Source organism: Sprattus sprattus (genome assembly GCF_963457725.1).
Source record: "Sprattus sprattus genome assembly, chromosome: 15".
NCBI lineage: Eukaryota > Metazoa > Chordata > Actinopteri > Clupeiformes > Clupeidae > Sprattus > Sprattus sprattus.
Genome location: NC_137913.1, coordinates 26988390 through 27013389, shown reverse-complemented (window position 1 = coordinate 27013389; position 25000 = coordinate 26988390). Strand labels below are relative to the sequence as shown.

Here is a 25000-nt window from a genome sequence, read left to right as displayed (position 1 = left end):
ACATGCTACTAAATGGCATCAATTTAAGTAAAGTGCTCCACAATGCTATGCCACTATGACTGATATTACTTCACATTATCTAATTGTTAACTCCATCTCACTCCCCCTCTCCCTCTCTTCCACCCGTCTCTCATTCTGTGGTCTCACCTCCCAGCGTGCAGGTTCATGAAACAGTGCGCCAGGCAGGACACAAACTCTTGGTCATGGTTGCCCGGTCCCAGGACCAGGTTGCGGTTGACGGTGAGCACACGCAGTGAGTCCAGCAGGGCCACCTGCTGCGGGACGGTCTTGTGCGGCCGGGACAGCTGGTACAGCACCGTGCGGTTCAGGCAGTGGTAGATGGAGTCCAGGGATAAGCCTTGGGACCGCCGCTTGGACTGTGTGGGTGGGGGTGGGGGGGGTTTGAGAGAGAAGAGAGAGAGAGGGAGAGAGGGAGAGAGGGAGAGAGGGAGTGAGAGTGGCAAAGTGGAGAGGTAAGGTGAGGTAAGAGCAGTACAAGGAGGCTTTTGTTGAGCAATCCGTTCCAGAGTTAAATGAGCTCTGAATGGAGGGTGCTTTTGTGTCTGTGTCTGAGTGTGTGTGTATTTATTTGTGTACGTGTGGAGGGCAGGGAACCAAAAGCTTAGCAGTTAGCACAAAGAAGGGACCTGTGAATGTGTGAATATTTTTTTTTTGTTTGTTTGTGTGTGTGTGTGTGTGTGTGTGTGTGTGTGAGAGAGAGTTTTGAGGAGGATGGAGGTGGCTTCTACAAAAGCTTAGCTTAGCAAAAGCTCAAAGAGGGCAATTGCGTTGTGTGTGTGAGCTTCACCATGCTTTGGTGCTCTGTAAATCTGAATGCTAGTTCCTGCGCTTGAATACAGAGCGTATTTATTATGCAGTGAAGTGGATATGATTGGGGCTAGTGGGAAACACTATCATCCGAGGGTCTGGGCAGCTGGGGAGAGCCTATGCTTTGGACCATAATGAGCAAGCTCACTTCTATCGGGTCACAACCAATGTTCCCTCTAAGCTGCGCGCGTGCGCGATCGCGCAGGCCAGTCGAAGAGGCCGCGCAATATATATTTCAGACCGCATAAACAAAAAATGTTTACGGTTAAAAAATCTGAGCATCAAAGGGGATGTAGGCTAGGTAATAATCATTTAAAATACTGACATGTCTGACAACCAAGCCGGATGTGCGTTTGAATGTTTACATAAAACATTTCCTTTAGCTCTCTTGCCGGTCTCTGCTCCAGCAGTTATAGGCTACCATGGCGAAAAGAAAGGCAGAGCAGGTGCCCCAGAAAAAGGTCTGCCTAACGTTTAAACATGAACGGCTAGATGAAATAGTCCAAACTGACTCAGGTAGGATAAAACTTTCAGACATATTTACATATGCTCGGAGGCAAACGCGAAAAGAGTTCGCTGGTGGGAAAACATGCAGTGAACAAAAGTGACATTATTCTGTTTGTCGTTAAAGTTTGTGAGCACTTGCATGCCCGCTTCCCTGAGCTGAGTGGGCTGCCTTTGAGCCTGACACGTTGGATCGTGCAGTTAGTAAATTTGATCATGGGCTGAATGACGTGACCAATCTGGCGAAAAGGTTCGAAGCGCTTCTGGAGGAAGCATAATATGCGGTCCCGGGACGCATTTGTCGAGTTCAAGTTCATGGTAATTGAAAAAGGTGGTCGCTGAAAAGTGAGCGTTTTCCAGATCTGGTACAACTTCGACATTTGTGGCACATTCCAGGCATCTAGCGCCGACTGTGAACGCGGTTTCAGTCTAATGAATGCCACTAAGACAAAATCGTGAGGCGAGAAGATTTGAGGTAGAAATTTCCAATATTTTCAATTAGACCTATTAGGCCCTATTCAGTACCTATTAGGCCCTATTCAAGTGATCTTGATAACTGCAACAACATTTTGACATATGTTTAGGCAGAAAGGTGTGTCTTCAATAGGCCTGCAGACAAGATGAGCCAAACAGCCAGATAGGCCTAGCTCCCTCAATGTAATTCAAATGACATGTTTTGTAGCTTACCGTAGTTTGTTGCAAACCACTCCAGTTATTACATTTTTTTTTTTTATAAAGGCTACCTTTAGGAAAAAATACACCATAATTACTATATTTATTGTAAAGCACTGCATTAGCATTTTTCTTTCAATGAAGTTCTACTTAAATGTTGTACCTGCTGAGAAATGACTAAACACTTTGGATACTTTTATTTTGTGTATATATATCATTATCATTCATAACCAGTGAACCAGTCATAACCTCCCTAAACCTTATTTATTTTCAACCAAAGATCCTTTAAGTTCAACTAAACTGACTGGTAAAACACCATCATTAAAATGTTCCAAAGTCCAGCCATTATGAAGGATATTGAATAAATATCAACCTTGTAGACATATTGATGTATTTGCTGTCATCTCTTTGGAAACCTATGGCTAACCAAGGCTCTTGGTCATTTCCGTAAGGTCGCGTGGTTTACGAATTGCTCACAGTGCTGAAATGTGCGCTCAGAATCAAAAATATTTGCTCAGTGCCGAAAAAAATTAGAGGGAACATTGGTCACAACCGAATTAGGTGTATAAAAACAGATACAAAGAGAAACGAAGAACAAATTCAACTAATTCGATTTGGTGGGGGAGCTGTTGGCATAATGTTATAGACCTGTCCAATAGTGAAGCGTCTATTCCCTCAAATGCTCAGAATCTTCTCATTTGCTCTAAATGAGAAACTTCACTTTTGTCGCTCCGATGAACAGACCCCTCCTGTGCTGCCTGCGAGCGCACTCACAAGGAAGCTTGTGTTAGCCTGTTAGCGACGACGGACAAGTCAGAAAATGTTCACACGTGTTGATAATTCAATAAGGGCTTAGCGTAATGTTTAACAGGCCAGTGAAAGAGCTCTTTGCAGGGTAACTTTGCTGTGAACACCCACAAAGACAAAGTACACGACCAGCATTACTTAACATGATTTTCCACTTGGAAATGATTTTCCACTTGAGAAAATGGCATAATATTGTCTTAAGAAAACAACGCTTGCCTGACTTCAAGAAGCTCTACGGGTTAATCACAAGGTCTCAACACCCAGCGTGCTGTATATTTCTGTGGCCATATCCCCAAATAGGAACATCTGGCAGCATGTAACTTTTGTAACAGAACTACAACATACCAACATACCAACTATATCTTCTCCATTTCATCTCACTGATTCTAATCACTGATGTCTAACTATTCCTAAAATGTAGCCTTGGGGTTCCAATTATTAACGTGGAGTAACTCGGAGGTAAGCGATCTGTCTACACTCCCAGTTACTCCTCTGTAGCATTTTTCAACAACATGTGGCCGTGGAAACCGAACCAACTCATTCTAGAGACTGGAAATGACTTTAATGTGAATGACCACAAAATTAAACCCCTACAGTGTGCAGGTCTGCTGTAGGTGTGGAATAAACTGCCATTTTCGCTTACAGCACCTAGAACAGACCCAAGACCTAGTCCACTCTGTTCCTCTTACCTGGCTGATGAGCTGCACAATAAACTCCACCACCAGTTTGGACTCCTTGTTGAACATGCCCTGCCAGAGCTTGTCCACTACACGCTGGGTGAAATAGAAGACGTTGTTGACCAGCGTCTGGTAGTTGCCCCCGGTGGTGATGGGCATGGAGGCGTCCTCTCCTGCAGAGGGAAGAGCGTGACAGTGAGGGAGAGCCACAGCAAGCATGCAGGGGGGGTGGAGGGGTCCCAGCAGTGCCATCTTCTATGGAGAAGACAGAGACCAGGACCTGTGTGTGCTTTAAATGTCTTATTGTCGTATAAGGGCCCGGTCACACAGGACACGACTTTTATAAGCGCAGTCGCATCGAAAGCGCGTTGGCAAGAGGCGCCTGGGGAAAAGCGCCTATGCGCCTGTGGAGTGGTGCCTACAGTTAGCTAGCCAGCTAGCCTATTTGTTTTAAAGGCATTTATAAGAGGCAAAGTGTAGAGACGGCTAATTGGTTGCTCACGCAGGTCCACGCATGTGTCCGCCGTATAGAATTAGAAAAATTCTTATATCTGGAGTTGTACAATTCCTCATAGTTATAAACTGCTAAAATGTGCGACTCCGCGCCTTGCGCTTAAAGTTGAGAATATTTTAACTTTTAGGCGCGCCTTTAAACCGCCAGAAAGGCGCGAGGCGCGGCGTTTAAAAGGCGCACATGAAAGGCACGCCGTACCATAGGAAAACAATGGTTTTGCTAGCAACGCGCTTTTAAAAGTCGCGTCCTGTGTGATCGGCCCCTAAGTATGCAGACCTGTATATTCAATTCAGATGTGTAGAGATACTACACCAAGGGGACAAAAAATGTCCCTGAATCAATCACTTTTCTTGTGTAAGGTACTTTCACTAAATCATGATCTGTGTGATCAGAGTGTGGGGGTTCTACTGCAGCGGCTCATACCCAGAAGCACATCAGCAGCCAGCAGGTGCTCCATGACGCTGTCCAGGATGTAGGACTGAAACTCCTTCTGCTGGGCCCTGGTGGAGCGCTCCGGGCAGGCCTGGAGAGGAACAACACAAGGGCTGCTCAGTACTACTGCTCTTATAGGAAAACAACAATACCCACAATTCCATTCATGCGGGAAAGCATAGCCAACACGTCCCGACAGATCAAAAGACAACCACCCCCACCCCCACATCGCCCCCCTCACCTCCAGTAGCAGGTCGATGATGGGCGTCTGCTTGCTGGCTGGGCTCAGGCACAGGTTGTCCATGATGAGCACGCGCATGAAGTCAAACACGTACTTCTTGGCCGGGTGATTGGTCAGGTAGGTCTTGGCGCCCACGTTGCAGTACTCCGATTGGCTGCGGTTCATGCCGCTGTCGGCTGCAAAGGCCTTGAATTCCTCAGTAGGAGAGCCTGCTTCATCATCCAAGTCAGTGACCTGTAGGAGACACACACACAAACACACACACACACACACACACACACACACACACACACACACACACACACACACACACACACACACACACACACACACACACACACACACACACACACACACACACACACACACACACACACACACACACACACACACACACACACACACACACACACACAGAGAATAGGAACAATAAACAGACAGCACAAGTGAACATTTCTAACATCATTGAGACGTACAACATAAAATGAAAAACTGTAAAACTGATAAACTAGAACTTAATGACTTTTGACTTTCTCTGTAAGCTGCTATGAAAGCGGTCAAGCGAGTAAACTGCAGCCCTCAATGGCAGGCTTTCATGAGTGCATAGACGGAGGGAGAGTGCTTGAGGGGTAGTACCATCTCGGAGTAGGGTCTGATGTTGAAGGGGAAGGCGGTGGCTGCCAGGGCGCACAGGAACTCTGGGCTGTGCCACATGGGACTCAGGTCGGGCACGTTGTGGTACAGGTAGCGGAAGAACTGCATGAGCGTGACGGGGTACTCCCTCAGCCACGAGCCCTCCTCCTCCGACTGCCATGGCTAGAACACACACACACACACACACACACACACAGGCCAAAAGCATACATCAGCATACCTTACATACCAATTGTAATTGGTGTGTGTGTGTGTGTGTGTGTGTGTGTCTGTGTGTGTGTGTGTGTGTCCTCACCAGGTTGAGCATGCTGCGCAGCATGGCCAGCAGCAGGAAGGCTGCCTCTGTGCACACGCTGTGGATGGAGTTCACCACGGTGGCACTGGAGGCCGGCACGCCGAAGATGAACGACCAGATGGAGTCCAGGTCAAACTGCACACACACACACACACACACACACACACACACACACACACACACACACACACAAACACAAACACAAAAACACACACACACACACACACAAACACAAAAACACACACACACACACACACAAACACAAAAACACACACACACACACACACAAACACAAACACAAAAACACACACACACACACACACACACACACACACACACACAAACACAAAAACACACACACACACACACACACACACACACACAGACACAGGCACACACACACAGGCACACACACACACACACACACACACACACAGACACACAAACACAGTTTAACATACCAGACTCATAATTCCAAAGCCGGAATTTTGTTTTCATTATCCTATGATTAAAGCCACACAAAAGCAGATCCAGATTCCGATTATTTCACTATGTGGTTAAGAATAATGCTTTTCAAAATGATAAACTAAAACTACTTCAGTTATCACCAGACTATTCACTATCACTTCTCCTAACACGCACTGTCCAACACAGAGTGGCCCAATATTCAATTGCATGTAATAACATTTCAGTGCATTCATTTCATTTGAGTTGGACACCTCAGCAGCATTAAATCACTTGTGCAATAAAGGCAGTAACATGTGAACAACAGAAGCAATTGTTTTGAGGCACGCTGATGCACGCTGATGCAAAGACCAAGAGAGATGGCATATTTGAGAAAGACCAACATAAAAAGCCAACAAACTGACACATGGACACTGCACACAGAAAACAAAAGTACACTTTATGATGATGGCCCACAATGAATAGCCAAACGCAGGACAGTTGACATTTAACACAATAATGGTATTTGGTTTTATACCATGTATTGGGGAGACACAGTCTTGGTTTTAGTAAGTCAAAATGAAACGGCCTTCCATTGAGTTCCACACTCACTCACAGTGCTTTACCTAAATTGAAGGACAGTCTGTTAAATACACTGAGTTTAAAGGGTGTTACCATCTATTCAAATAGATCCTGGAGACAAGGCTCTTTGTTTCGACCTGGTGGGGAAGGTGAGAGCAATGTAACACCTCACTCCCCAGGTTAAAACCAAGTATATTCACCCAGGAAATGCTAACATGCTAGTAAAATATAAATAAAAGTAACAATTATAACTAGGTATAAGGTACATTGAATTATTGACTATGGCATATCCTTATTAACTATAAATCTTAAATGCTGGTCCCTTCAACAAGAGACTCATTCCGACTAAACTTCACACGTTACTAACTGTCAAACGTGGCCAGACATTTTTCCAGTATTTTTGAGTCAACACATAGTTTGCTCACTGTGTGGTGGGCCACCCAGATAAATAAGATCAACACAGCACACCAGCATATTAAGTTGGTGGGATGAGTGTATAGCTGTTGCAGTGTGAGGTCGAAACAGGGGGAGGATCTCCACACAAGGGATACAAGAGGCTTCAGGAGCTGGGACAGATCTCTGCTCGTCAACATCCCACACGCAACTCCACACCAAACAAGACAGGATGGAGACATAGAAAGAGACTCGAAACTAACCTCTAGTTCTAAAGGATTGACACAGACACACAGACACTCGCTCACTGTCACTAATGGCGCAGATGTAAGTGTTGTTAGTGACAGCTCTGGACAGACAGGTGCACAGCAGGAGTGCGGAGGGAGAGGGACATTGAGCATTAGTAGTATTAAAAGGGGTTGGTACTGACATGTACCTGCAGGCTCTCGGGCAGCTCGCTGACAGGCTGCTGCAGGAAGAGAGCCATGATGAGGAAGTAGAGCTCGGGCACGTTGGTGTGCTTGGGCAGCAGTGCCTGCATGACGGGGAAGCCGGTGAAGTGGCATGCGTCGCGGTTGATCTCGCGCAGCGTGGAGCGCCCGCCCGCATTGCGGCCCACGTTGAACCCTGGGAGGGGGGGAAAGAGGGATAGGGGAAAGGAGAGAGGAATGGAGGAGAGGCAAGAGGAGGAAAGGAATGGAGGAGAGGGGAAGAGGAGCAAAGTTAGAATCATAAGAGAGAAAAGAAGAACAAACATTACTGTGCTGAGCAGTCCAAACACAAACCAAACCAAACCAAAGGTCCCCATGGCCACCACCCGCCCAAACTCCTTTCTTACCCAGCACAGTCCCAATCTTATTGGTCAGCACGGAGTCGGTGTGGTCCAGCCAGCCTCCTCCGGACAGGCCCTCCTTGAAGCGTCCCAGGATGGGCTGGTTGCTAAGCAACACCACCAGGATCCAGAGGGCGGCGGTGACGGAGCTGGAGTGAAGGTGCTCCTCCATGAACATGAGCAGCCAGTCGAAGCCCAGCGTCCGCACCAGCTCCTCACACGCCCTGCAGGGGGCGCAAGAGAAATGCAGCGCTCAGACACCACGGAGGGGGTGAGGAGATAGCAGTCATTTACTTTCAGAGGTACCCAAGTGTGGTGTAAACAAGAAGTGAGGCGTGAATAAACGAAGCTGTTATTTACACTCGGATTTCATCATCAAAACAAAGTGTGCTTGTCCTGTAAAGCCTGCGGAACACGATGAAATAACTTCTAACTAAATACAAATATATCTCCTGGGTCATTTTTTGTTATGTTTTGAGAGTTAACATCCGATTTAAGGAAACGAGTCAACAAATACACAAGAGGATAACATTTTCATTCCGTGACACATTGCTCTCTATGGTGCAGTTCTTGACTGTATTCACTGTGCACTGAAGCACGCACTATATGGGCCATTCTACCGAATTCGTGTAATATACAGTCCCTCAACAATAAAAACTATTTACAAAACAATTAGGTATTTAGGCATAGATATTTACTAAGAAAATGTTATGGTCTATATAAACCCAATGCATTAAATGAGATAGTGATAAGCTAAATATATACAAAATCATAATTTATAGGGTACTTTCTATTGGGAAGCAGCTGTCCCCAACCCTGACATCTAAATTTCAATGCCTGTAAATAACACTTTTCAATTTTTTTGGATTTTTTTCAATGATTTAATTTCAAAGATCTTTATGATTGGGTTGAAACAGAACTTGGAATATTTAGATTTATTGTGGGTTTAATTTTTAAATCAATTAACTATACTCAAAAAATCATGTCCCTAGTTTTCATGTCACTACCGAAACTTTAGTCCATTGGCTGAGCCTGTGTTTTAGCCACGACCCTGCATTTTTGACCATGCAGTGACACTGCATCCCTGTCCCTCATGGTTGGATGGTAAGTAGCTAAATCCCATAGTTTTTATATAAATGTGTTCCAAAGTCTGAAAATCGACGTGTAACCTTAAGAATTGTCACTACCGAAACCCATGTTTTCTTCAATTAAGTAAACCTTTTGGGGTTTCATGCAAAATCTTAGGTTTGTATGTGTGTACACCACTTCAAAGATTTGTTCGTAAGCCGTGTGCTTGCTAGAATTCTTTACTTATGCTTAAAGTTAGCTAGAATTGTCACTACCGAAACAGTCACTACCGAAACATATGGTAGTGACCTGATGATTTCGGTAGTGACAAAATTAAATGGTAAGTAGTTCAATCCCATAATTTTTTTATAAATGTGTTGTGTGGACTAAAGGGCGGCCCAGAGCTCCTTTTGGAAGATTTTGGGAGATAAATGGACATCCATCCAACAGTGCAGTCACTACCGAAACACTCAATGTCACTACCGAAACAGTGCAGCACTACCGAAACACTGGATGTTTTGTAAAAAATTAAGTATATTGAGTAATCAACTAAAATGTTATGATACTGATTGGATTAATGTATGTTCAATTTCATCAATCAACAACTCTGGAATCAATTTGATCAGTATTTTGCATTTTACAAAGAAATATTGCATATTTTGATGAATTGTATAAATTTAACTTGAAAATTTGGTACAAATTTCATTTTTATGTATTTCTTTGTGAAAACCTTCAAGAAATATTTGTAAAAATACTCTTCAGAGAAGGGAAGGAAACACAATCTGAACAGGTCAATAATAATACTTTTTTACTATAGTAAATGTGATGTTTCGGTAGTGACAATTTTTGGAAGAGGAAAAACATTCCAACACATTCTGAAAATACAATATAAAAATTGACTGTTCTTTTACTAGATATGTGTACTTTAGATATGGTACAATAAACATACAGACAAAGTTTTGGGAATAAAACATAAAAAAATCTAAATATTTCCGACCTGACTTTGCACCAATTCGGTAGAATGGCCCATATACTACTCTTCAATACTGCTGCTATTCCCTGAACTCTTTAGCGCTGATAGTATTAAACTGGCCTGCAATTTGAGCAGTAGAGCTCCCTGATGTGGCACCTAAGGGTGATCAGAGCAAATCTGGCATCAGCCCAGCGCATAGGCATTGCTTCACTGTGAATTAATAGTTGGTGGAAAACTGATTCTGGATCTGTGCCCTAGCTCTATAAAGCTACACCATGACAGTGCTGTTTTAGGCTCATCTGAGATCCCTCACATTTTCTGGTCAATATAAAACCCATTTGTGAGGGAGGAGCAAGGCAGACTAAGAAGATGCTCTACAATCTGCAAATGTAGATCTGGTATGAAACACCGCTCAAAGCTTCGACAACTAGTTCAACAACTAGCTCAAACATTCATTATGAAGTTTTTGCCTGTGTCAAGGCAACTCAACGGCATCGGCAACGGAAACACAAGGAACAGGACTGGAGCTTATTTAACAAAAACAGCTTATATAACTCCTGACAGAAGACAGCTTAGCAGCGTGCACAGGGGTTTTAGACTCTGCGTCAGCACAGACGTGATGTCTGATGTCTGGAGGGAGAGGAGAAGAGAGGAGAGTTGAAGAGAGAAGACATCGGAAGGGCAGGAGACGAGCAGAGAGAGGAATAGAGGAGGGGAGAGGAGAGGAGAGTTGAAGAGAGAAGACAACGGTAGGACAGGAGGGGAGAGGAGAGGAGTGAGGAGGGGAGAGGAGAGGAGAAGAGAGGAGAGTTGAAGAGAGGAGACATCAGGAGAACAGAAGGGGAGAGAAGAGGAGTAGAGGAGGGGAGGGGAGAGGAGAGGAGAGGAGAAGAGAGGAGAGTTGAAGAGAGGAGACATCGGGAGGACAGGAGACGAGCAGAGAGAGGAGTAGAGGAAGGGAGGGGAGAGGAGAAGAAGTGAGAGGAGAGTTGATTAGAGGAGTGGGGTGATCAGATGAAGGAGCTTACTGCGTGTTGACGGTGCATTTCTCCTTGGCGGTGAAGAGCAGCCTGAGCAGGATGTCCAACAGCCGGTTCCTCAGCAGAATCACGTTGGCAGACAGCAGGCCACCAAAGTCATCCTCGTTCCCTGAGCGCACACATGGAGAGAAGGAGAGAGGAGAGGAAGAGAAAGAGGAAAAGAAAGTTTAAACATAGGCAGGCCAATGAGACAGACAGATGATTAAAGGAGACAGAAATATCGTTAGATAAGACTAATCAGTTTGGATAAAACTGCAGATAGAACAATTATGTCTACAGACAGGTTCAAAACTGGGGCTGAAAAGTGGTGGTGTGTGTGTGTGGGGGGGTATACATGTAAGTCACTGGTGACAGGGTTGGGTGTTGTAGTGGGGGGGGGGGGGGGGGGGGGGTTGTCTCACCTCCATCCACTTTCTCCTCATTGTTGACTTCCATGACAACAAACTTCTCACACACAGCGAACGTGGGCAACGTGGAGGAGATGAATTGCCCGAACCTGAGGGAAATGAAAAAGAAGATTCAACAAGATTCCTCACCTACTCTATACCAGTGGTGTCAACTGAGCCCTTAGCAGGTACGAAACAAGATGACTGTGACAGAGAGAAGGATTCTCAGGAAATGGTTTCGGCGTGTTTTTCCTCTTTGCAATGATCATGTTCTTCAATAAAGCCCTCCTGGCCATAGGACATATATTGTTCATTATAGGGTTATTTGTCATCGGCCATGTGTGGATCTCAGACTCGGAGCACCCAGACTGAAGTTTACACAGAGAGCCAGAGCACTGAGGCTGGATATATATGCTGAGCTCAGGGAACTCAGCTGACTGTCACCCAGAATGAACTACAGAACATCTAGACTTAGCATCCCCTCCCTCCAAAACCCACCCCACTCCACCCAGCCTTGGCTTGGATAGGCTAGGTGACTGGCTGACAGACATGCTTCCCAGTATTGGTTAAGAGAGTTTAGTTCTTTCTCTCTCCTCTCCCCTTCAGAGGTTCAGAGATGAATGATGTCAACATCGTTACAAGAAAACAAAATTCATTTCATTTCGAATGAAATTGAAAAAAATTGTGAGGCTGAATAAGGACATTGACCCACACCTTACCTAACTGATCCTACCAGTGACAGGTGTTTAGGTTTTCACAACAGCGATTCAACGATTAAAGTCTCAAGGTCTTTTTTGTTTGACTAGTGGCCATGAATATATTCTATGCCTTAATCAGTGGATCTGGCAGTTTTTTGATGTTTTGAAACCCAGCATTCCCTCTCTCCAAGGCCCACCCCACTCCATGCCGCCTAGGTTTAGATAGGCTGAGGGACTGGTAGGCAGACACACCTCCTAGTACTGGTGAAGCTAATATTGTTCAAATGTATACACTCTATCCTCTTTACACAAATACAAATGTTACTATTCTGGATGTAACATCAATTCACCTGCAGATGATGGCAAAAAGAGCAGAGGGAGAGGGCTGGAGTAAGGAAATGATATTGATTTAAAAAAAAACACATTAAGTCTAATCTAAATCAAACTAACTATATTGACAAAATGTAGTCAGTTTCTTCAGGATCTTATATTTATATCCATAAAATCACCTAAAGATCTATTTTGCTTATTCATTTTTCGTCTTCTACAGTTTTTGTAATTATTTGTGACTATTTGTCGTTGGTGAGAACTATCCTCACTAGCATTCACAGAAGGAATAGATGTGATTCCTAAAGTCTAAGACGATGGGGTGAAATAAGGACATGAAGCATAACCTGCCCTACATGATGGGTGACAGGTTTGCACTTTCCCACAACCCTGTAACTGGTAACCCGATATGTCCTGGAAAAAAAATACGCCCTGGGAAAAAAACAGTATACCTAGACTTTATTTAACCTCAAAACATCATGACATTTGCATAATGAGTAACTGAGGCATATAAAAGAGTGTGTCTTAGGAGTGCGACTAATAACCCTTTACAACTACTACTACTGCTACTACAACTGCTACTACAGAACTACTGTGTGTCAGAGAGGGAGTGATATTAAAGATGAGGGCTGTCATCACACTGCTGTGGCTGCTGCTCTCCATGTGTGGATCTCAGACTCGGAGCACCCAGACTGAAGTTCAAACAGAGAGCCAGAGCACTGGGGCTGCTGCTGCAGTCACTACCCAGCTGGATGTCTCTGCTGAGCTCAGGGAACTTAGAGACATGGTGGAAAAGCAAGCAATCATGTGAGTGGAGCAGAGAATGACTCTGAGTTTCACTCAAGATAAACTGAACAAATTAGAGGCTGAAAATGATTCCCAGGTCAAGGAAATGACAGCCAGACTGACTGAAAGTGAAACTGAAGTGGTGAATCTGAAGAATGAAGCTGCAGCACAGACAGCTGATCTGAGGTCAGTTACTGAGAGACTGGTAGCTACTGAGACTGACATGGAGCACGTGATGAAAGACACTGCAGCACAACACACAGACCTGACCACTCTGAAGACTGAAGTGATGAACCTAAAGATGGAACTGTCTGCTGGTGAGGCTGAGGTGGAGAAACTCAAAATGGAACATGCAGCACAAGCGGCAGAACTGACAGCAGTGAAGACCAGACTGGCAGCCACTGAGACTAAAGCAGTGCATTTAGAGAAAGAAATTACAGAGAAACCCAAGGTGGCATTCTCAACAGGTCTGACTAACTCAGGATTCATAGAGGCTGGGAACACTGATCTGAACTTGGTCTTCCCTAAAATCATCACCAATGTTGGACAGGCCTACAGCAGCACATCAGGCTTCTTCACAGCTCAAGTGAGGGGAGTTTTACTTTAGATTCACAGTCGCAGATGTACTATCCTCAAACTCGATGGCTATCAAGATGTTTAAGAATGGAGAGCAGGTCATGTTGTTGGCAGAGTATGATAATGTCGGGTATCGCACCTTTCTCTCCAGTGGTGTGACACTGCAGCTGGAGGTGGGAGATGCAGTTAACATGCGACTCCCTGCAGGCTTCCGCCTCTACGAGGATACTGATGTTCAGAACACCTTCAGTGGCTTTCTGCTCTTTCCTCTTTGAAGGGAACACACTGCTGAACTGCTCATGTTGTCAAATAAATGATATGCTTCAGGATCATGCTCAAATAAAACACTAAAATATAATCCTTCTGTGTCATAATTGGAAATATTGAGCAATGCTTTATCAACACAGATTCATATTTATGGAGTTTTTTTCCTGTCTTTAATCAAGAGTGTGGAGCCCGAGAGGGACCAGATGCAGCAAAGAAAAGGAGAGAGAGAGAGAGAAAGTGTATGTGTGTGTAATGTCTGTAGCTAACTACCTACAGGCATAAGACCACGCGTGAGTTCTCAGTGTTTGGTTTATTCCAGAACTGTCTCTTCAGTACAACACAATGTAATTCCTACTCATGTGTAACGCTTTCATCTACTTGGCATAGAACAATGCCCTTGGTTTATGACCCTGACCTCTTCAGGTCACTACCTGTCATTACAGTGTGTGTGTGTGTGTGTGTGTGTGTGTGTGTGTGTGTGTGTGTGTGTGTGTGTGTGTGTGTGTGTGTGTGTGTGTGTGTGTGTGTGTGTGTGTGTGAGAGAGAGAGAGAGAGAGAGAGCGCGCGTTGCTTTAGTTGACCCCAAATCTTTGAGCAGCTTGTGTTGAAGTGTAGGTGCAGGCAACAGATCACACAGCAGGGCAGTCACTAGGCAACAAACACACACCCAAACTCATCTCTGTCTCAAAACAGACAAAAGATGAATACAGGTATCTTATTTCAACCACACTGTGTTCATCCACTGGACAGAGAAAAGAGCAAAGACGCTCAAAGAATGAAAGATTAGGATGAAAAACTATACAGCAAGTGTTGTGTGAGAGAGGGAGGGGGGGGGGGGGGGGAGAGAGAGAGGCAGTGTGTGTGTGTGTGTGTGTGTGTGTGTGTCACTGAGAGAGAGAGAGAGCGAAAGAGAGAGAATGAAAGGGGAAAAGGTAAAGATAAAGAAAAAGAAAGAAGGAGAACAAAGAACAAAGCAGATGCTGTTTTTTATCTCTGAACGAGAGGATTGACAGTCAGAGGTAGTCAGGACTGCAGGAGTGGCCATATTGGGACACAAAACCAGCCTATGAGTCTATGAGCAGCACACTGTGAACATGACCAATGGCTCATGCTTTTTTATATATGTGAAAAACGTGAAAAAAACATATTTTTTCACATATTTCTGTGAAAAAATCCAAGCCTCTGTTGAACAAGCACTACTGTGGTGGGTTCTTGTACTACAGTGCAGTGCTTTCAGGCGAAATATCAGGCATTCAGAAAATAAAAAGTACTCATCCACGACTTCTTTCCCAAAATGATTCACCCGGCTGTATCTTAGTAATTGCCGCATAACAACATAGACTTTAGAGCTCTGTTGCTCAGCAACCACATTTCTACCAGCGGGGCCAGGGAAGAGAAGGCATCGATCCTTAAACTTCCTTTTCAGTACAGTAGGCTTCTGCACGCTACTGACATTTATAACTTTATTTAGGTTGTTTATCTAGTGAATAATACATTGAGTAAGTACCCAACCATTCAACAAATCAATAAACTGGTCTCTAAATAGTGGCTAAAGCAGCATCTCATAGTGGCCGCAGTATTTGATAAGCAGTATTTGATGTGTGTTTAGGCATAAATGTGTGTGTGTGTGTGTGTGTGTGTGTGTGTGTGTGTGTGTGTGTGTGTGTGTGTGTGTGTGTGTGTGAGTGTGTACCTGAGCAGGTCATAGGAGTTGGGGAAGCCCTGCAGCAGGAGGCTGAGGACGCTGCTGATGGCTGTGATGGTGGGTTGAGAGAGGGACGTGTCCCTCAGTGTGAGCAGCAGCTTGGGAATCAGCTGGAACTCACGTAGCAGCTTCGCATTCTTCGCTGCCTCACTGCAGAGACACACACACACACACACACACACACACACACATACACACACACTTACAATCTATAGTCTTTCACTGATAACACGCAGTGGCAATAACTCTGACAGACAACACAGACAGAAATACGAGAACCTCCAACACACACACAGGTACATGCACGCACCTTCAATGATCCTTCAATTACCCAGCACACAAATAATACATTCCCTTTAACTGATAATAGTCACCCAATCACACAAATACATTCCCTTTAACTGATAATGCAGTCACCCAATCACACAAATACATTCCCTTTAACTGATAATGCAGTCACCCAATCACACAAATACATTTCCTTTTGCTGATAGTGGGGAATACAAAGAGCACAAGGCCCTATGCTTTTTGAGCTTTTCTGAGACCCACTGGATACACTCTCACACACACAGACACACACACAGACAGACAGACAGACAGACAGGCAGACAGGCAGACAGACAGACACACTCACCTGGACTCTGTCAGCAGCTCGATGAAATGTTCAAAGAGAGACAGGTGAAGCTCGTATGGAGCATGCAGCCAAACCTGTAGAAGAGGACACGAGTGAGGTTTGTAGTGTGAATAATGGCATGGTATATCACTAAGAAACATCATGGCAATCCTATCAATACTGTCTACAGGAAGTGCAAAACCAGGAGGCAAAAACAGTATAATAATAACTATATAATAACAGTATAATAACTTTAATACAAACTCTATATACCTACACGACCAACAACCTATATAAGACAACAGTCCACGACACTCAATACTCCCTACAACAGGCCATGAAGGAGAATCCCACAGACCACCTCTACCCCTACCTAGACCAGCCTTGTCCTAGGCCTCCGCCTCCATCTCAGGCTCTCACCTCAAAGTCACACAGCAGGTCCTGGAAGGCGGTGGAGTTGGGGATGATGGAGGTCTCGTGGCCGCTGTCCACCGTCCCCACCAGGGAGAAGGTCAGGTGGAGGATGTGGCTGTTCAGGAGATGACGCTTCTTCTTCAGCAGCATGGCCAGCAGCTGTACACACACACACACGCGCACACACACACACACACGCGCACACGCACACCCACACGCACACGCACACGCACAATCACACGCAAACACACACGCACATAACGCTGTTACTCTCCAAAACCATCATCAATCACAATCCAATACACAGCTAAACCAGCATCAAAAACAAACATTTAGACCATCAGAAGAAGAACATCAATAACCATGTGTGTCATACTCCCAACCAAGCTGTAATCAATCACAACAACAACCACATACTTGTTGTCATCTAATCCTGGCACCAAAAATGGCTGGTTATACGATCCCAATTACAATGAGTTATACTATGACAGCAGCAGGAACTACACAAAGACACAATTACAGCTATTATATTGTCAGATCAACAGCAACACCTATCACGAATCTCCATCTTCCTAATAATGGCTGAAAAAAACTGCTTCAAATGAATTTCAGTTAACACACTGGCGAATGCATGGCCTGCTGTAAAGCTGGTGGCAATGGTGGCTAGTGCTGACTGTAACATGCTTTGTACTCATGTGATGTACTGCCACAGAGCAGCGCTATCTCAGTAGCCCACCTGGTAGCCTTTGATGCGCTCCATCTCTTTGCTGGCCAGGGGGTTGCTCTTGACGACGCACACCAGTGCCTTAACTGCTGCGTAAAGCCCTTCCACGTCTGACGCCATGGCGACGAGTCCCAAGATAGCTGCCGCACCCCCGACGTACTGCAGGATCGTGGCTACGGGCTTTGACTCGAATGCACGCACACCTGAGAGAGAAAATGCAAAAGTAAAAATGTGTGCTCTCTCTCTCACACACACACACACACACACACACACACACACACACACACACACACACACACACACACAATGTACAGACTCACAAGCGCACACGTACAAGAGACCCGCATTTTGTACTGTGAAGCCAACATCAAAGACCCCATATGGAGAAGGTTGATAACCAACGAGCTAATAAGTATTCCTTTATGAATTACAAATTTCATGCCAGGCCTCTTCACCCGAGAGGTACAATCACATTCATAGACACACAAAAGCCTCAGGAAGACTTCAAAGCGCAAAAGACCCCCCCCTCCACCCCGCACCCCGGAACTCTGGCAGCCACCTTAGGGCTCATGGGAGTCTTACCCAGGTAGCCAATCACGGCGGCTCCTATGGTGCGGGCAGGGCCGTTGAGGTGGCCCGCTGAGTTGTTGATGAGTTTCACCGGCGTGGCATTCTCGTGGGAGGACACCGCCAGCTGCAAGGGAACATGGGAAATAGTCACAAAATTAGTCCAAAATCATTTTTTTCTCTCTCAAGTTCATATAACCATGGCCCTTCCAGCACGGTATAATATGTGTTTCTGCCACTAGGCCACCTCCATGAGTAATGCTCTGTGCCCAGGACCAAAGGTACCCTTGACACCGTGTCCCTCTGGGATAGCTGAGCGTGTGCAAGTCAGACACTGATGACAAGCTTGCTTTGCACTGCACATTTCACATGCTTTTACCTCAGCACAGGCACCTGACAATGAATGCATATGTGTTCCTATGTATGTTTGTGGGTCTAGTATCCTCACTATGTGGGCTTGGTTCAGTCCTGTGCTGCTGCTCGCCCGTGTCTCTATAGACCCCAGCAGGTGTTAATAAGGGAGAAACTCAGCAGTTTACGGGCTGCCTCAGCAAGACACACTCCTTCAGGACACTCTCTGAGAACCCAGACCAGACGTTAGGTACTAAAGACTCACCTAGGAGTTTGTGTGTGTGTGTGTGTGTGTGTGTGTGTGTGTGTGTGTGTGTGTGTGTGTGTGTGTGTGTGTGTGTGTGTGTGTGTGCGTGTGCGTGCGTGTCCGTGTGCGTGTGCATCATTCCCATTAGATTATATTGTGTATATAAATATAAAGTGGTCTTCGCGTAACTGTGAGTGTGTATGTCTCTTTGGTGTGTGTGTTTGTGTGTGTGTGCGTGTGCGTGCATCATTCCTTTTATATAATACAGTGTATATAAATATAAATTGGTCGTCGCGTACCTGTGAGTGTGTGTGTGTATGTCTCTTTGTGTTACTGTGTGTGTGTGTGTGTGTGTGTGTGTGTGTGTGTGTGTGTGTGTGTGTGTGTGTGTGTGTGTGTGTGGATGCTGATAAAGCTGGTGTACTAAAAGTAAATTGCTGTCTCTGCACTCTGACACAGATGGGGTTGAACCACACAGACAGGGTGGAACTCTTAAGACATGGTGCAGTGGAGGAGCTCCCAACAACTAGGGAACGTCAATCACACACACACACACACACACACACACACACACACACACACACACACACAGACACACACACACAGACACACACACACACACACACACACACAAAAATGTGCACACACACAGTGCGTACACACACAGACATAGACATATACTAAGTTTAGAATGTGACCGCAGCAGTGTGTGCGAGACTATCCAGTTGTCATCTAGAGAAGCGAGAGGAAATGTAGCAGAGGGGTGTGTTCTTTCCCACCTGCTTGGCGATGGCCTTGCTGTCCAGCTTGTTGTAGACCTTCCTGATCTTGGCCACGGTGAGGGCCAGCACGGAGAAGGCGTACAGGCTGAACGAGACCTTCTCTTCTGGCACCAGCGCCACGGGGCAGGGCGGAGACGCCTCCACCTTCGAGTCTTTACCTGTGGGGGAGAGTCAGGAATGTCATGGTGGGGACACTGAAGCTCTGGTTGAGGTCGTGGTGGAATTCAAGTGTGGTGTTGGGTGTGGCTAGATTTGGGGTATGTGATTTATGGCACTGTGTCAAGTAACCGCACACATAAAATGCCAAATGTCTTGCCTCAACAGCCAACACAGTATTACAAATTCCATTACGAAAACCAATGCAATTATACTAAAGTGGTTGAGTAAATTATCTTTAAAAAACACACTGAGCACACAAACAAATCACACTGAGCACACACAGACAAGCACAGAGAAAGCTAGAGAATAAAGTAATTCACACACACACACACACACACACACACACACACACACAAGCACAGAGAAAGCTAGAGAATAAAGTAATTCACACACACACACACACACACACACACACACACACAAGCACAGAGAAAGCTAGAGAATAAAGTAATTCACACACACACACACACACACACACACACACACACACACACAGCTTAACTCACAGGGTAGGTAGACGGCCTGGAAGGTTCCGGCGTAGTTGGGCCCCAGTTCATAGATGGCTGCCACACTGGCAGAGGGCAGCACCTCCTCCAGGAAGTGGGTGGGACCCAGACGCCACACCAGCGTGGAGACCTGCCGCTGGGCGGGGGGTGTGCCCACGTAGCTGTACACGGCGCTCACCACCGGGGGGTTGGTCGAGCCCGAGCCACCCGGCGTACTGTGGACGTAGTGGAGCTGTGCAGGAAGAGACGTGGGGGGAAAGTGGGGGAAAACAGGAAAGCGCAGGTGTGACTTGAAATCAGACGCCAAATGGACACACCGAAAAAACAAGGCAGTGTCTCACCCATGGGTGCCATAAAAGACGCACTCAAGATACTCTATGTGCTACACCAGTGGGGGTCATCTGCTCTGCCGGTCCTCCCAGCCTTCCCTGGTCTATGAACCTGACAGAACTCACTCTGAACACATGGGATTTAGCCAAGGCCATGATTACGAAACTGATCTGAAGTTTGTGCTTGGCTAGAGCAGGGGCAGGACTTTTATACGACACTACACTTCACTACGACCAACACAAGGAGGCAGACGCAGCTAGGGCTCGTCCAAAGATTCACAAAGCTAAGGGGAACCAGACCTCCCCTTTGTCGGCCTGCTCTCGGGCTTTAAAAAAGCTCTCTCAGTCTGGAGACGGGGCAGGCGCATTAACCTATGTGCTGACTCCGCTGGCACAAACAAACAGGAAATGACACAGCGCCGATCAGCAAAACGGCAGGAAGTGGCTGTGTGTGTGTGTGTGTGTGTGTGTGTGTGTGTGTGTGTGTGTGAGGCAGCTGAAGTGCTGATATTTAACATCTTGTGGTAAATCTCAGCCAAACCACAAGCTTATGAGTGAGATTGTCTCTCACCACATCAGAATACGCACACATACCTCACCACCGCCATGTCCTGAAGGAACAGATGGCTGAGACAGGGTTGGGGCTGTTTGACAGAATATGTCAGGTATTCCCACAAGTGTCTGTATGCCTGCCCACCCACCCCCTCCAATCTGCCCTCACTTGGTTGGGTCCCCCTGGGTACTTCCTCCCATGTGCTCCACCACCTGGCTGGACGGTGGGGGTTTTTTTTTTGGGGGGGGGGGGGTTCTCTAAACTCTCAGGCCGTACTGTGACTGTCAACACTCCTGTGTCAGGTCAAACCAGCATATCTGTGCTTTTACAAAAGGAGGCTATGGAAGTCACCATCTGCTGGCCTACAGAGAGACCCATTCATTATTCATTCAAATTTGATCCATTTTTAAAAGTATGTCAAACCTGCCGACACTGACACACTTGTGCTCTGGTAAGTGCCCAATTTGACCCCATTTCCATCTTCCAACTACGACGAACGACTCCACTTACGATTCCCACACATGGACTCATGAGCATACCTACTGCATGCATAACCTCGAAAAAGAAGAACACCAGGTCCTCAGAGTCCTTCTTGTTCCCCTGTGTTTGGGGGCCAGGGGGGGTGGTATTGGACTAGCCCCAGCCTTGGCGCTGGCATTAGGGCGTGATGGGGCAGGGTGTGGGGGTGGGGGTGTGGGTGGGGGGGTGGGCTCACCTTGACGGTGCTGACCATCTGCCCGTCGATGTAGAGCGTGGCCATGCTGTTCTTGAGCATGCCCCTGCTCATGACCAGCACCAGGTGGTGCCACTGGCCCTCGCCGATCAGGTCGCCACAGCGGAAACGAGCGCAGCACGGCAGGATCTCGTAGAACGACGACTCCTCGCTGAAGTCATCCACTGTAGGGGGGGGAACAGAGAGGGAAGAGGGGGGGGGGGGTAAATATGAAAAAGGAGACAAAACAAAGAGATTGGAATTGTAATTAGAGAGAAGGGGGGGGGGGGGGGGGTATAAAACAAAACAGACGAAGGCAAAGAGAGAGAAGGAGAGACAGAGAGAGAGAGAGAGAGTGGGGAAAGAGAAAAAAGGAGCAATGTAAGGGTAGACAAAAGAGAGAGGGAAAAGGAAAAAAGCAAAGGAGAAAGAAGTGAGGCACTGCTGACAGGCTCAGCTGTGGCCTGCCTATGACTGAAGTTCTTGGCCTGAAACACACAACATGGCTGCCTGACCTCATACTGAGATCCAGACCAGTTTGAGCCGGCCTGACACTGAACTATGCTCCACTGGACAACAAACCCACAGTCCGTCAGGAAATGCTGATGTATCAGCCTGCATATTAAGATGTATTACTTACTGTGTGTGTGTGTGTGTGTGTGTGTGTGTGTGTGTGTGTGTGTGAGTCCAAGAGGCTGTTTTGGTCTGTCTGCATGTCTCTCCCTTACTGAATGTCTTCAAGCTTAACTATCCACCTGTCTGAGTGTGTTGTCTGTTGATCTGGCCAATCAGGGGGAGATGGAAATGTGTTTTAATTTTATTTTTGTATTATTTACTTTAAGGAGAGGTTTTATTACTCCAGTGGTGACCAAAGTCTGCCTACAATCTGACTGAAGTTTGCTCCGAAGAGATCTCTCTGTCCATCTGTCTCACTATGTGTCTGTTTGTTTCTGTATCTGCCTGTCTGTCTGATTGCGTATGTATCTGCCTGTTTGTCTGATTGGGCATGTATCTGCCTGTTTGTCTGATTGCGTATGTATCTGCCTGTCTGTCTGATTGCGTATGTATCTGCCTGTCTGTCTGATTGCGTATGTATCTGCCTGTCTGTCTGATTGCGTATGTATCTGCCTGTCTGTCTGATTGCGTATGTATCTGCCTGTCTGTCTGATTGCGTGTCTGTCTGTCTGTCTGTCTGTCTGTCTGTCTGTCTGTCTGTCTGTCTGTCTGTCTGTCTGTCTGTCTGTCTGCTTGTTGTTCATACCGTTGTTCTGCAGCAGCTCCTCTTTGGTGGAGACGATGAGCGAGCGGTCCTTGGCGGACAGCACCACGGCTAGGCACACGTAGTGCTGCTCGGATGCGCTGGCCCGCCTCACCATGGTGAGCAGCCGCACTGGGTGGTTCTGAGGCGGCGTGCTGAAGCGCTCGATACAGAACCAGCAGGAGTAGCTCAGGCCCGACGGCGGGGGGAACAGGCGCTCACCTGAGGGGGACAGAGAAGGAGGATACTGGATCATTTAGTATTCCTAAGGAGCAGTATGTGTGTGTGTGTGTGTGTGTGTGTGTGTGTGTGTGTGTGTGTGTGTGTCTGTGTGTGAGAGAGAGAGACACAGCCTAGTGTGCGTATGTCTATTGGATGTCACTATCTATTCCAAACTCGGAAATCATTTGCATTACACCTGCTATGGTGCAGGTATATAATACTAGGTTAAGTTTGTGTGTGTGTGAGTGTGTGTTTTGTTAGTGGGTATCGGTCTGAGATGAAGTGATCTGTTACCGTGTAATGGCTTACTGATTAACCAGAATTTGTCAGGGAAATTAAATAATGGTGTTTGTGTGATAACCCTTATTAAATGAATGACGACAAGGGATTTAGGAAATCCTAGTTGCAGTAACATTGAAGTGCAAGGGATATGTTGTAACATGTACTAAGGCACTTTGAGTAGGTAAGATATGCTTGATGAGAGGAAGGTGGCAGTTATGCTCTCAAAGCTGATTCAAAAGCTCATTAAGACTTAGAGAACAGCATCTCTCTCCTTCTGTGTCTCCACATACCATTCCACTGCAGGAACTTGTGGGACTTTCAAGTGGCTTGAATATTTGCAGGAACCACTCACTGCTTGGTCGTTTACGGAACGGCTCGCTGGTTGGTCGTTTACTGTAAAGACTTTATGCTCGGCCATTTACAGGAACGGCTCGCTGCTCGATCGTTTTTGTCTTTTGCTTTTCCTCTGCGGAGCAGGAACTACCGCACCTACAAGTTGACGTATCTATCCTAATAGTCTTGCTCTTCAATTCCGAGCACAACAAAATAACAATACATTTCTCCAGCAGCAGCACCAGCCAAAGAACCAGACCAGAGAATGTCTAGATAACGTTAGGATTACCTGGAGATCAGTTGAATTTTGCTATAAAGTTGCAAACACTCAATTAAATGTAATTACTAGATACATGACAATACTGTTGATTAATCAAACATATATTTGCTTGCGCTCATTCCATGTTAACTCCATAAGCCATAATATATTTGATTGTATTCCCCACGTAATCTCTGGTTTTAAAAATGGTGCTTGTTGTCTTCCACTCACATTCCGTTTAACCTATAAGCATCTACCATCACTGCAAGCCCTGCCCAGATGTTTCAGGGGCACACAGAACTACCTAAAACGGAATAGGTACTTATTTCTCCCCTGAATTGGGTCCTACTGGTTCCTGCAGTAGAAACACGTACAAAGGTGTGGGCCGTCCTAAAAAACGCCCGCTAGTTCCTCCAGTTGGAAAACACACAACACACACACACACACACATCTCTCTCTGCCACACTGTCTCTACAAAGAATAACACATGGTGGAAACCACAGGAGTTCCTTGTGGAGAGACAGAGAGAGAGAGAGAGAGAATGGAGGACAGTGTAGTTGTTAGTAGAGAGAGAGTAGTCTCTCTCTCTCTCGCTCTCTCTCTCTCTATATATATTCCTCTCTCTCTCTATTCCTCTCTCTCTCTCTCTCTCTCTCTTCCTTCCTCTCTCTCTATACTGCTGCTGCAGCAGTACCTCAGAGTCGGAGAAAGCATGATGATGTCATCCTGTAAAATGGGTCAGGGGAAGCCAGCCACGTGCCTGTCTAAAAGGATGAAGGAGCCAGCCACAGGCAAGCAGCCCCCGCTCTTATAAATACTACAAGACCCAATATGCACTGCAGGCGGCGCTCAACCTGTCTGCACCACTCAGGCTGCTGCAGTTACTGCTGCTCAAAAGAGAACTGAGCTACACAAAAAACATGCTTACAAAAACACACGCAAACACACGGATGAAAATGTGTGTGCATTCACACCAGAACAGCAGCAC

General features: G+C 46.1%; 1 protein-coding gene across 1 annotated transcript in view; it reads right to left on the bottom strand.

The window, feature by feature from the left end:
* The window catches only part of wdfy3 (WD repeat and FYVE domain containing 3), a 90110-nt gene that overhangs the window by 28814 nt on the left and 36296 nt on the right, over positions 1–25000 (bottom strand). The window contains exons 18-36 of the mRNA XM_080852753.1: positions 22920–23138; positions 21662–21843; positions 20065–20296; positions 19397–19557; positions 18035–18146; positions 17465–17655; positions 16735–16887; positions 16336–16409; positions 15690–15851; positions 11358–11452; positions 10945–11065; positions 7882–8099; positions 7470–7670; positions 5625–5797; positions 5312–5491; positions 4676–4909; positions 4426–4525; positions 3501–3661; positions 148–377 (exon numbers count right to left, since the gene is read on the bottom strand). Of these exons, the coding sequence (XP_080708879.1) occupies positions 148–377; positions 3501–3661; positions 4426–4525; positions 4676–4909; positions 5312–5491; positions 5625–5797; positions 7470–7670; positions 7882–8099; positions 10945–11065; positions 11358–11452; positions 15690–15851; positions 16336–16409; positions 16735–16887; positions 17465–17655; positions 18035–18146; positions 19397–19557; positions 20065–20296; positions 21662–21843; positions 22920–23138 (3199 nt within the window). The remainder of the gene's footprint in view (positions 1–147; positions 378–3500; positions 3662–4425; positions 4526–4675; positions 4910–5311; positions 5492–5624; positions 5798–7469; positions 7671–7881; positions 8100–10944; positions 11066–11357; positions 11453–15689; positions 15852–16335; positions 16410–16734; positions 16888–17464; positions 17656–18034; positions 18147–19396; positions 19558–20064; positions 20297–21661; positions 21844–22919; positions 23139–25000) is intronic.